Source organism: Hoplias malabaricus, chromosome 2 (assembly GCF_029633855.1).
Source record: "Hoplias malabaricus isolate fHopMal1 chromosome 2, fHopMal1.hap1, whole genome shotgun sequence".
Taxonomy (NCBI): domain Eukaryota; kingdom Metazoa; phylum Chordata; class Actinopteri; order Characiformes; family Erythrinidae; genus Hoplias; species Hoplias malabaricus.
In genome coordinates, this window is record NC_089801.1 from 21876454 (window position 1) to 21889840 (window position 13387).

General features: G+C 41.3%; 1 protein-coding gene across 1 annotated transcript in view; it reads left to right on the forward strand.

Annotated features, from left to right (window-relative positions):
* The window catches only part of LOC136686733 (MOB kinase activator 3B), a 41357-nt gene that overhangs the window by 24521 nt on the left and 3449 nt on the right, over nucleotides 1-13387 (forward strand). Inside the window, exon 3 of the mRNA XM_066660680.1 lies at nucleotides 8275-8477. Coding sequence (XP_066516777.1) covers nucleotides 8275-8477 — 203 coding nt within the window. The remainder of the gene's footprint in view (nucleotides 1-8274; nucleotides 8478-13387) is intronic.

Below are 13387 nucleotides of genomic sequence, written 5' to 3' on the forward strand. Positions count from 1 at the left end.
GTAAGTAAGCAAAGTAAAGCCAAGTAAGTAAGGTAAGCAAAGTAAAGTAAGCTAAGTAAGTAAGGTAAGTATGGTAAGCAAAGTAAAGTAAGTAAGTAAGCAAAGTAAAGCCAAGTAAGTAAATAAGTAAGCTAAGTAAGTAAGGTAAGCAAAGTAAGCTAAGTAAGTAAGGTAAGCAAAGTAAAGTAAGCAAAGTAAGGTAAGCAAAGTAAAGTAAGCTAAGTAAGTAAGTAAACAAAGTAAAGTAAGTAAACAAAGTAAAGTAAGGTAAGCAAAGTAAAGTAAGATGAGCAAAGTAAAGTAAGCAAAGTAAGTAAGGTAAGCAAAGTAATTAAGCTAAGTAAATAGGGTAAGCTAAGTAAGTAAGCAAAGTAAAGTAAGTAAGCTAAATAAGTAGGTAAGCAAGATAAGCTAAGTAAGTAAGCAAAGTAAAGCCAAGTAAATAAGTAAGCTAAGCAAAGTAAGTAAAGCAAAGTAAGTAAGTAAGGTAAGTAAAGTAAGTAAGTAAGTTCCAGATGGACTCCTCTCCTCAGTCCATTATCTCGCTCTTTGCTGTGGATCATTTTGTTAACAGAGAGAAAGTGTGTGAGCGAGTGAGTTATTACACAGACATATGAGGTTTGTCACATTATAAAAGCCCAGTGTTTTTGAATGTGCCTTTTTTACAGCCCCTTTATTTCAGTTTGTGACCCGCTTGGTCAGTTTTCAGAGAGCAGACATTTCCTCAGGTTTTTACAGCTTTTACAGATCATGCGCCCCATGAGCAGGTGACTTCTGGTGAACCAGGTACAGTGAGGATACAAGGGGGAAACCAAGGGGAAACTGGACACTGGAGAACTAGGCCACTCTACTGGGGTCAGAAGGTCATGCCTGGGGAAGAGCTGCCCATGCAGAGCTCGGCAGGTTGGGGGTGCCCAGGGGGAAGAGGAAGTTCCTGTTGTCAGTATCTGACTTCCTGTGTCACGACATCTGGAGGTTTCTTTGCCTTTTGACCCCTTTTGATGCAGCTACTGGCCTCAGAGCAGAAGACAGCTCCAACGTGCCACCTCCCTGCGGAAAACAAGGGTGGCTTTAACATGCGAGAGAGTGTGGAGAATTAGCTGTGTAAAGCTGATCTAGGATCAGATCTCTCACATTCAAACAGTAAGGCTGGTTCAGATGTAGGGCGTAGGCTTTTAGGGTGTGTCTGTGTTGGTGGGGGTTTGGCGGGGGATCAGTGACATTGCACTAGCAGCAGAAATGATGAAATGTGAAATGATCCTATGGTGCTTGTTATATGTAAATTTTTTTTAAAATTACCTCATATTTACATACTCTGGGTTTTGGAAAATTAGAGGCTGATTATTCCACATTAATGCTGCTGCCTATGCACATTTTACGCTGAGAGGAAAAAACATGTAGCTGAAAGGGTACATGAATCATAACTGTGCACATCTGAGTTTTCCAAGATGAACAAAAATAAACGTAAGCATTGGTCCTCACTTTGTTTTGTTGATTATAAGTTACTATAGCACTCTCCTGTTTAAACTTCTTTTTACATGGCTTCCCATATGTGAGGGACCCACTCTATGGATGTAGCCTTTTCAAGGCTACATCGCATGTATTATTTTTTGATAATTAAATTGACTCATTGCTTGTTTAAGCTTCAGAAAAAAAAAATAATGTTTTGTGGTGTTTACATAAGTAAGTGGTGTTTACATCGCTCGTTCTCTCTCTCTCTCTCTCTATTATAAATATAGGGCACTGTAATGAGGTTACGGTCGAGTGGGGTCACTCCTCTGCTTATTACGTTTCATGTTTGTACTCTGTGGACACTCCTCCTAAGTCAACATACATCTGTCTGTTCTCTTTGATTATTTATTATTCATTTTTGTATATAAGCTGTAATCATACATTGTGTGTGTGTGTGTGTGTGAGAGAGAGGTGGGGGGTTGGGGGGGGTTGTAGACAGGAGAGAGGGAGAGAGAGAGACTGAGAGAGGCTGTGGACTGGGAAGGGTTGGGATTGGGAGGAGTATGGGTGTGTGTGTTGGTGTGTATCATGGTCACTCTCTCATTATACTCTCTGAGTGCTTATTAGCCTTAAGATCCACATGACCTCACTGCTTACACTGCCTTAGCCCAGAGCATCTCTCTCTCTCTCTCTCTCTCTCACACACACACACATTATTTCTTTTCCTTTGACTGTAGGTTGCGGAGACAAATGTTTGTTTTTGGCTTTTACTCATTGTAGCTTCCATTTAAAGAGTAAAGCAGCTTGAACTCAAGTAAACAAGCATTACACACCACTGTCTTAACCCTTTCAAATGACCCAATACATTCAGAAAGGGTTCCTGCTTTCTTCGCTTTACTTAGATTTGCCTCAGCACAACTATTTTGAAGTCTCCCAGTTCAAATTCTGTTTGTTGTGTTGGAGACATTATTGTGAAAGCTTACTGAATAATGAATCATTTTTACACTGCAGTCACAATTTGCAAAAGTGGAATTTTTCGATTACAAAATAGAAAGTGCCGAAATCATAGATAGTGTAGTCTGAACAATTTGGGAGTTAGGACCCAGTAGAGAGAGGATGCTAAAACTGTATTTCACAGTTTTAACACTGTTCTGAACATTGTTTTCTCAGCAACAATAAAAAAGCTATTCTATTGTAACTTATTGATTGTGAACTGGCTGTAGATGCTTTGTACCGTCAGAAACAGCCCAACACCCAGCGCAACCTAAAAATCTTAATTTTATAGAAAATAATCGTCATTTCTACATTGTTGCCAAAAATCCTAACAAGATATTTTCCCTACTAACAACTGTGAGAGGTAATTGTGTTGGGCTTAAATAATCTGCCATCTGCAGTAAATATATAATAATTGGAGCTGGTGTGTGGTCCATTATTTAAACCCTGTATAATAGTTCATTTCTATTTACAAACAGTGTCTTGGTTTCCAGAGAAGGGGTAATGTGTACAATATAAGAAGGGGTTAAACTGCCATGAAAACTGATCCTGCAGTTTACCGTAATGAGACCTAGTTAAGTTCCCGGCAGTGTTCCAGGTAAACTGCTTTGTTTTAATGACGTGTTTATGCAGCGATTAGGTTTAAGTTTAGGAGATTTGATCCAGGGCTATGAACTTGTTTGTCTGTTTAGTTGTTTTTTCATACTCAGTCTGTGGAAATAAACAGAGAAAGTCTGTGGAAAATGCAGATCCTAAATATTCAGTTCATAATCCACATCATAACTAACTATAAGTTCTTTTACGTTAATTATACTTTATATTAGTGCTGGGCGATATGAGCGCAAATCAATATCACGATTAATTGTACATTTTACCATGAATATGATTAATGAACAATTATTTTGTTTGTGTTTTTTTGAGTTCAGTGACGAGGCTTTTACTGTAATTATGCTTTAAATATTTCTCCTAATGTTACTGGGAACTTGTTCCTTTTGTTTTGAGCACTGTTTATATTTGGTGTGTGATTGTGCTTTGGTCACTGTTTTGTCTCAGCCTTTACATTTGACTTTTTGTTCAGTGTCGTCTTAATTATAGTCAAAATACAGCACGCCCACACCACAGACGTGTTTTTCTTTGGTTCTAGCTGCTGAAGTCACTTGGTCTGCCGCTGCATTTAGGTTGCTTCCATGTGGCAGATAGGGGAAGAATCACATGACTACAGCTTGGTAGCATGGTTTTAAAGGGACAGTACATGAACACATGTTGGGGACATTACAGAATTAAAAATAAAAAAGTAAAAAAAAATTGATATAATCGATATAGACAAGATTATGCCAATTAGAAGTTCTGAATGTCGATTTTGATTAATTTTCGATCAGTTTAATTTAATCAGTGTATTTTAACACGCTCTGGTCCAGTAGGACATTAAAGGTTCTCCTGATTGATTGGATTGTTCTACACAGTAAAGCCAGCCTGGCAGGAGCTTTGTTTTGTGCCCACTTAAGCACTGGCATCCAACACACACACACAAACCATCTGTTTATTGTCCGCCTGCCAAGATAACAGGACCCTACCGCTCCGTGGGCATCAGCTCCAATCTGATCTAAAGACTGTTCAGCCTCGTGTTCATCATAACAAAGTCTAAACCATGAGAAACGGTCCTGATTGTGTTATGAATCATAATTATGACAGTGTTATGACAGTTTAAAGAGTCACTTTTGTAGCGCCCCAACTGCTGTATTCATTTTCATTATTTATACACAGTATTGCTCATTGTGTTTTTTAGAAATAAAAATGTAAATCATTGTTAAAGTTTTAAAGCAAATATAAATATATATATATATTACCTTTTCTGTCTGCAGTTGTTTAGCCCTGCCCACTCACCCTGAAGTTGTAAGCAGTGTTTCAGTCTCAACTTGGTCTCAAAGTGAAATTGTGCATGTTTTACTAAAAGAGCATTGTCGGGACTTGTTCATTGGGCAAGAAATATTCCAGAATATCTGGCAACCCAGCATGATAAACCAGCCTTAAAATCCTAACCCCAAATCTAACCTTAAATAAGCTTTGAAAGATTTGAAATGGCACATTTTATGAGTTGACTAACCACAATCACTACTTCCTAAACCAAATCTAACCCTAAACTTAACTGAGAACCTAAGTGTAACCTCTAGAAGGTTTAAAACATGGCTGTTCCCACATGAGAGGCCCACTCATTCAGTCAGTGGTACAGTATTTAAGAGTATAATACAGCAATCGTTATCATAGTTTTTTGCTATTATATGGTAGTATTATTATATTATGTTATATAGATGAGAATAAGTAGACCATGCTCATGTCCATCCACACCCTGTGTGTCTCCTTCAACCAAATGGACCTGGATAAACTTACAGCTTTAGACATATCAATGTGGGTCAATCGGCACACTCTAGTAATCCTCACGGAAGTGGGGGTCATAGCAGTGGTCTCTCTATCTCTCTTATGTACAGTCTCTCTCTCTCTCCCGCACTTCTGCTCATTCTGTTCCTCACTCCTCAGACGAGGGAGGCCTCCAGCTGCATGACACTTTCTGACCATGATCCACAAGGTTAATAAGCTTTACACCCCCCCTCCCCCCAGCCCAAACACACGCACATACAAGGTATTTTTGCAAGTTTCTGACCACTTATAAAATGTGTTCAAAGTGCTGCCCATTGTGTTGATTGTCAATGCAACCCTCTTCTCCTACTCTTCACACACTGATAGCAACACCGCAGGAGAAATGCTAGCACAGGCTTCCAGTATCTGTAGTTTCAGGTGCACATCTGAACATCAAATCTCTCTCTCTCTCTCTCTCTCTCTCTCTCTCTCTCTCTCTCTCTCTCTCTCTCTTCTGGTGCATGTGGATGCAGGCGTGATCTAGTGTGAGACTGTGATGAAAACATTGGAGAGAAAAGCCATCTAAATGAAGTGTTAAACAGACAGACTTCATGTTCAACCTCAGTGAAATAATAGATCTCTCTCTCTCTCTCTTTCTCTCTTAAGAATAAAATAAGAACATTGCCCACATGTTTAACATGTGCTGACAGTTTAAGGACAAAAGGGTTTTGTATTTTATACTTGTTGCATAAGGGGGCATGGATTTGATCAGTGTTCAGGATTGTATTCTTTGCATAAACATGAAGAAAGTGGGGGCTCCAGAGTGGTCTATCTGTGTAAGTGTTGACTGTATTATTAAGAGGGTGCGAGTTCAATCCCACTGCTGCCAAATCCCATTCCCAGTCTTTGTCCAAGAGAGCACATTTTTAGTGTTAGCGTTAGGCTAGTTGTACATCTTACTAAGGTTAAGGTAAATTTAAAGCTTGTATTGTGCATGGATAAAGTATGGGTAGGTCTCCAGAAATTGAATGGAAATCTATGTAGTGTCCTCACAATGCATGGAAATAAGTGTGTGTGTGTGTGTGTGGTAATCTGTGGGTCGGTGTGTATGACGGGAGATTATCCGAGCAGATTAAGAGAATGACTCTGAGAATCATTCCTTTGACCTACAACACACACCCCTCACAGTGGAGGAGGATAAAGGATACGACAGGCTTTCTGTGCAGTCACACGCCTTCCTGCCTCTACCTGGTGCCTCAGCAGATAGGAGATATGTAAACTCTGACACACTGTCTGGGAGTGACCAGCTCCATTTCAAATTAATCCAACCAAATACTGGGGAAATTGAAGTTACATCCAAATTAATTTCATTTTTGAGGTGCATCCACTGTGTGGAACGTTAATTTAGGATGTTAATTAAGATTCTAATGTTGTTGCCTTTATAACATTGTTGTTGTTATTGCCTGAAATTAGACTGAATTGAGCTTTAGCACTTGCTCACACTGTGAGAAAGTTCCCTTTTCCCATGCTTTTCTTTAGGACATTGTCTCCAGACTGCAAATGAATAGTTGGTGGTTATATAAAGGGTTGTTACTCAATAGGGGAGATTAGGGGTAGGGGTGCCAGTCGGATTTAGGGTGAACTGCTAAATTACATTTGGCAGAGAAGACCAGCAGAGCCCACATTGGCTCAGAAATATAGGGACATTTGATGAAAGCCAGAAAGGATTATGGGAAATGTAGTTTAGCTGTTTTTCCAGAGCTGCAGTTAATGTGTAACTTGCTGTAATGAGGGTGGAACTCTAGTATAGGAAATGTTGCAGTAGGACAGGAAGCTAAAGAACTGTGGGACAAGTACTTTTGTTGTAAAATCATTCATTCATTCATTGTCTGTAAGCGTTTATCCTGTTCAGGGTCGGTCAGGTGGGTCCGGAGCCTACCCTGAATCACTGGGCACAAGGCAGGAATACACCCTGGAGGGGGCGCCAGTCCTTCAGAGCGACACACACTCACACCTAGGGACACTTTCAAGTCGCCAATTCACCTACCGACGTGGGTTTTTGGAGCGTGGGAGGAAATTGGAGCACCTGGAGGAAACCCACGCAGACACAGGGAGAACACACCACACTCCTCACAGACAGTCACCCGGAGGAAACCCACACAGACACAGGGAGAACACACCAAACTCCTCACAGACAGTAACCCGGAGGAAACCCACGCAGACACAGGGAGAACACACCACACTCCTCACAGACAGTCACCCGGAGCAGGACTTGAACCTACGAACTCCATGTGGCTGCGACACTACCTGCTGCGCCACCATGCCACCAATGGAGCTGTAGATGTCCCTGGGTGGACTTGAACCACCAAGCCGAACGTGGTGGTTAACAGCCGAACGTGCTAACCGATTGCGCCACAGAAACACAAACATTTAAACGTAGCGAAGAATTGTGAGAAATGTAGTTATACTACATGTACATCAATTGCTGCTGAGTTTGAGGTTTCTAGCTTTATAATCTTACCTTAGCCTCCTGGTGACCACATGGCTTACTACATGCCTGCACGGCCTATTAACTAGCAAGCTAACAGTGTGAACCCCACTACAAAGCTGCCTTTCTCTGTCTCACCATATGGTGCATTAGCAGTGTAGCGCTAATCACATTAAACTACACAGCAGTGGATGCTAGGCCTTAAAAGTTTTTTTGTTTTTTTTTGTTCTATGCAATGTAGCAAGGTGCTGCAAAGTCGACGTGATGTTTATTTCAGTGTTTTGATGATTTATTTAATTTTAAAAGCTGGCCAAAAGTGGTTCAACTGTTGGTCAACAGTGGAGCGCCTTGTTGAGTGTCTGGCACACTCCGGCTTTTCCAATAAAGAACCCGTCTCACACAGAAAGGAGCAGATTAGAAGGATCTTTTGTTTGGAAACAATGCCCTCACATTCAGTTCCATTCCCTATTTATACGCACACACCCACACACGCACCCAAATGTATGCACGCTACCACTTCCCATGGAAATAAAACTCATAATTTATTCCCCTAGCCTCCAGATTGTACTTTAGAGGCTTTTGAGTCAAAAGCACCGCTGTGTCTGAAACCTAAAAGCTTCCTGGATAAAACATGAACGTGACCCATGCTGGAATGCCTCAAACACTGCACATTCCTTACGATCTGAGGAAGACAACTTTAACACGTTCAGTCGTTAGTGTAAATTTAGACCCTCCACGTTGGTCAAATGAAGTTTTTATTGATTTCGTTTTGAAAATAATGGGCACCTAAAAGCTACTCACATGGGATGAAAAATCACATTGCTTCGTAGCCCTAAATTAACCAGTTTATGCTCCACAGAGCGGGTCCAGCCATGAATAAAATAGGTTTATTACAGAATCTCTGACAGTTCCAGGCCGTATAGTGTCTGTTTCTTAATGAGAAAATGAATCGTCTCTTTCTCTCTCTCTCTCTCTCTCTCTCTTAGGAATCCCATTCCCTAAGAACTTCATTCAGATCTGTAAGAAAATCCTGTGCCGGCTTTTCCGGGTCTTTGTTCACGTCTACATCCACCACTTCGACCGGATCATCATGATGGGTGCCGAGGCTCACGTAAACACCTGCTACAAGCACTTTTACTACTTCTGCACCGAGCTGCACCTCATAGACCGCAAAGAGCTGGAGCCTCTGGTGGGTAAAATCAGCGCATTCATATCACAGCTGTAAAACTGTTTGTGTGTGTGTGTGTATACACCATAACGTATGCTAATACAGGTTAGATTTGTTAGAGGATCAGATGATACTTACCTCTTTAAAACCAATATCAGAATGTTTTTTAATCTCTGTAAAGAACTAATCACCCTCTTCTACAATGTAACAAGTAGCTAACTGTGAATACACACAGGAAGCCTGGACCCCAGGCGACATGCTGGTTTTCCTAGAGACAATGAGAAGGATTGGAGCAGGACCCTGAGCGAGTGATTGTCACAGTTCCTCTGATAGTGGTCTGTTTATGGTGTTCAGATGGTGGGTTTGGATTATAATCTGAAACAGAGGCTGAAAGCAGATTAAACTCTTGCTTGTTAAGGGAGCTCAGGGCCTGAGTAGGGCAAAGAGCAACCTGTTTATTATCAGTGTGACCTGACTAGCCTTTACTGCCCCCTAGTGCCCCCACAGTGAGATTGTACACTGTCTAGCTAGGGGGTGATATTATTGGCCTGTTGCACTAATCTACAGGGTGGGCCATTTATATGGATACACCTTAATTAAATGGGAATGGTTGGTGATATTAACTTCCTGTTTGTGGCTCATTAGTATATGGGAGGGGGGGGAGACTTTTCAAAATGGGTGGTGACCATGGTGACCATTTTGAAGTCTGCCATTTTGGATTCAACTTTAGTTTTTTCAATGGGAAGAGAGTCATGTGACACATCAAACTTACTGGGAATTTCACAAGAAAAACAGGATACTGGAAGCCTGTGCTAGCATTGTTGCTATCAGTGTGTGAAGAGTGGGAGAAGAGTGTTGCATTGAGAATCCAACACAATGTGCAGCACTTTGAACACATTTTATAAGTGGTCAGAAACTTGTAAATAACTCACGAAAGAATAGAGTTATGTTAAAACCAAGGACACCATTGTTTTTCTTGTGAAATTCCCAATATGTTTGATGTGTCACATGATCCTCTTCCCATTGAAAATACAAAAGTTGAATCCAAAATGGCTTCAAAATGGTCACCATGGTCACCACCCATCTTGAAAAGTCCCCCCCCCCTCCCATATACTAATGTGCCACAAACAGGCCAGCCATTCTCATTTTATTAATGTGTATCCATATAAATGGCCCACCCTGTAGATCTACTCATTTTCTCGCTCTTCTACATCAGGAGTTAGAACTGATTAGTATTTGTAAACTAAGTCTTCATTATAACAGCAACAAATCACAATGCCCAATAGCACATGTCAGCTAGATTATGGAGTATATAAAGCCCCCAGCAATAGGACTGTGGAGCAGTGGAACTATGTTCTATTGAGTGATATAGACAAAAGCATGTCAGTAAGTGCCCATTGATTTCAAATATAAACCAGCTTTGCATACAGGGAGGTACATTGAAAATATTGTCTATAGTTGTTTGTATCATCAGGCGTGGGTTTGATTCCCAGCTCTGGTAGCAATACTGTATGCCATACCGAGCACGATTCCTAACACGGCATTTGCCTACATCTGTAAAACGGTTCAGATTTTAAGACACACTGCATAAAAGGGTCTGCCAATGCCAAATGCAGACCTCCTAAGGTCATTGGTCATACCCAAACAAGCGCTGTTTGTCAGCGAACTTCCTCCAGCAGCCCAAGCCGAGGCTGTAAAAAGCATCCCACTAATGAGCCACAGTGACTGGATACAGACTATACGGAGGACAGCAGCCTCATTAACCCAGGCCACAGGAACAAAGACGGCTTTCTGCCCTTTATCATACGCTCTCCTCATGACCCAGCAGAGGGAGGGTGTTCAACAGCTTCAGAACAGCTCTAAAAACAGCCAGAACTACATCAGTGATGTCATGCACCGCAGCGCCAGCGTCAACACAAACACATGAGACGAGCCGCTGTATTCTCTCAGGTCATGGACAGAGAGTTCAGAACAGGGACATTTCTTATTACAGCCTTTGCCCTCTTCTGTGTAGTTCCGAGCTGTTTGTGTGTGCGGTGTTTCAAACTTAAGACAGAAATAATGATGCAGGAAGAATAGAGCAGTGTACTTTTTAAAACATTTTCTTTTCTGTGTTATAAATCAGCATAGAATTTCAACAACTAAAGCAAAACCAGCCTTTTCCGTGTTTGCAGTGTTTAGACTTTGACTTTGACTTTTTTTTAACTGAATCTGTTCTTTTCAGGGTGCTTACATTTAGTTTTCCAAAGAAATCTGCAGTGTCTGCCATAGAAGATGTACCCTCTGCTTCTCATAATCCAAGTAAAACTAAACACATTCAGGGATGTGAAGGTATAGGATCCAGAGCCATCTTTCCATTGTTCTGAGAACACCAGCAGCATCGAGTTGTCTTCTTAGAAACACATGTTTATTCAAAAACAACAGGAAATGTGGCACAGCACTGTAGGAAGGTTGAGGTGTGTGTGTGTGTGTGTGTGTGTGACCACGTCCAGCCACGAGAGGGAGACTGCCACACTGTAATCAGAGGCGATTCATGACACCTGTGTCTACCCTTTAAAAGCCAAGCTGACATACGCTTTCCTGCTCAGTCCTGCTGTTTTGTGGCAGCAGACTGGCTGGTAATTTTGGTAGAGGTGCTTTGCATGGTTTCCGCTTAATCAGCAGTTAACACCTCTCTAAACCTCACTTCTGTTTCTTTTCCCTCATTTGAGGCTTTGTTTTTTGAGCTTTAGTTGGACAAAAGTTTTCTATCCAGAGGCTACGAGCTGTCCCCTGAGTCCTTGGTTTATTTCCCTACCCCAGTGGCGTACTGGTTCACTACTGGGCTCCTCACTCCACAGTTTGGTGGCTCACACCACTCTCCAAAGGTTCTGAGCCTCCTTTATTGAATTAAAGCAAAATAAAACAAGTGAAAACCCGAATGTTCTGTCATTTAAAGGCACTATTTCAATCAAAAACATGTTTTATAAATTTGAGGATGTTTACTCACTGGTTTCGTGCCTGAAACCAGTCTAATGTGGTTACAAAGGCCCAGTGTCTGTCAATAAAATAAGGTCTCAGCCTGGTATTCAAGGCTTTCTCTCTCTGCTCACCGCAGAAAAATGGTATTTTGGAGGCGTTTATACAACACACTTCCAAATGTTTAAAAGCATGAACAGAGATGAGGGTATTGGTCTATTTTTTCCCCTAGATTTAACTGACTTTCTCTAAAACTTTAACCTGCATCTGATCTAAACCGCTGCGAAATGTTACACCCACAGCACTTATAAGATGAAACAAACCCCTTAAGGGTTTACAAAGACATCAAAAGCTGAACTGTGAATGAACTGAGGAGTTTGCTCCTCCTTGGCACACAGCATCACTCCGTATACAAGCTACTAATGTGTCTCTGAGCGCAAATTAGTAATGAAATATTAACATCTCAGAAGTGTGCTGTTAGCTTTGGGCTGTACATAAAGTAGAGCCTGGTGGGATATGATATGCATTGATAGTGAAAGGTTTGGGCACACCAAGTAGTACCTTGTTTGTTGAGGGGCAGTTGCTAGGGACACATTTACATCAGCCCCGTTCACACCTGGCCTTAATACCCCTCCCAGGCTCACAAATGACTGCCAAAATGCCTGGCTGCTCGCTCCTAGTGTTTATTTCTGTCTGAGAGACATTGAAACGCTTTGGTGTTTGGTTGTTATATGACTGTCTCCAAATGTGTTTTGAATGATTGGATTATAACGTACCCACGAGATTCATTATGCCCCGTTCACACCTGTGTGCTAGCCTTATGTTCGGATCGCCCAGGTCGCATGTTAATGCCAGGTGTGAACAGGGCTGTCCGGGGCCTTTGTCACATCTGATACAATGGGGTACGTCCAAGCAACTCAGCCAAAAAATGTGAAGCTCCTTAAAGCCCAGTTTATACTTCTGCATCAACACAGACCTTATGCCGCAGCCTATGGCTGACACCTCTTCAGAATTGTAATTATGGGTCACGTTGGCGCAGACCGCGACGACTGTGATTGGTCATAAGTCGGACGGACATTGTTTATGCAGAACCGAAGTAGTACAGGTAAAAGAACCCCTCCACAGACGCAGACAGCAGCACATTCATAGCGAGAGGTTTCCTCAGACATGGTGTGGGCTTCAGGGATGAATAAATATGTTGAACAAAAATATATGGAGGTCTCTGGGGAAAAAACAACTCCACAAGAAGCGACACCATGCGGAAAAACTATGCTTTGTTCCAATCAACAACCTACACCCTAAATACTGAACTCTAAAGACTTACAAAAGTAATTCTACTACACTACATTGTCCTGCGTAGTGTAGAGGAAGAGGCGGACACCAACGCCTCTGTAAATGCTCGTATAGGGCTCTTGCGTAGCCTATGGAGTAGGTTCTACTTTGTATGGAAGCAAATCTGTCTCTCAAGACTTTGAAATATTACCACCTTTGAATTTGTAGCACTGAATTTTTTGCACTGACATTATGCATCTGAATTGAATTGCTCTTGAATTGAACTAATGAATTTTCAAGAACACGTTTTCACTGTTATTCAGAATATATAATATAATATGTAATGTATAATAAATTCAGAAAATAATTCAAGCTTAAAAAAATTCAAACAATATATTTTGAAGTTGCTCATTCCCAATAGACGAGTGAAAAACTTCAGATACACACCCGGTATACCAAGGATGAGCAATCGATTCATTTGGAATCGATTCACTCTTTCACCTTAAATGGTGCAGTAGTTGCATTCTGTCGCCGCTAGATGGCAACATACGAACACGACTTCCACACCGTGGAAAAACTACACGTTTAGCTTCTTTCCGCGGATATTCTCTCTTTATTTTCAAAGTGTCTCAAAAATCTGAAAGACTCACTAAAGACACAATATAACAGATTATTGACATCCTGAAGATGAAGAAATTTTA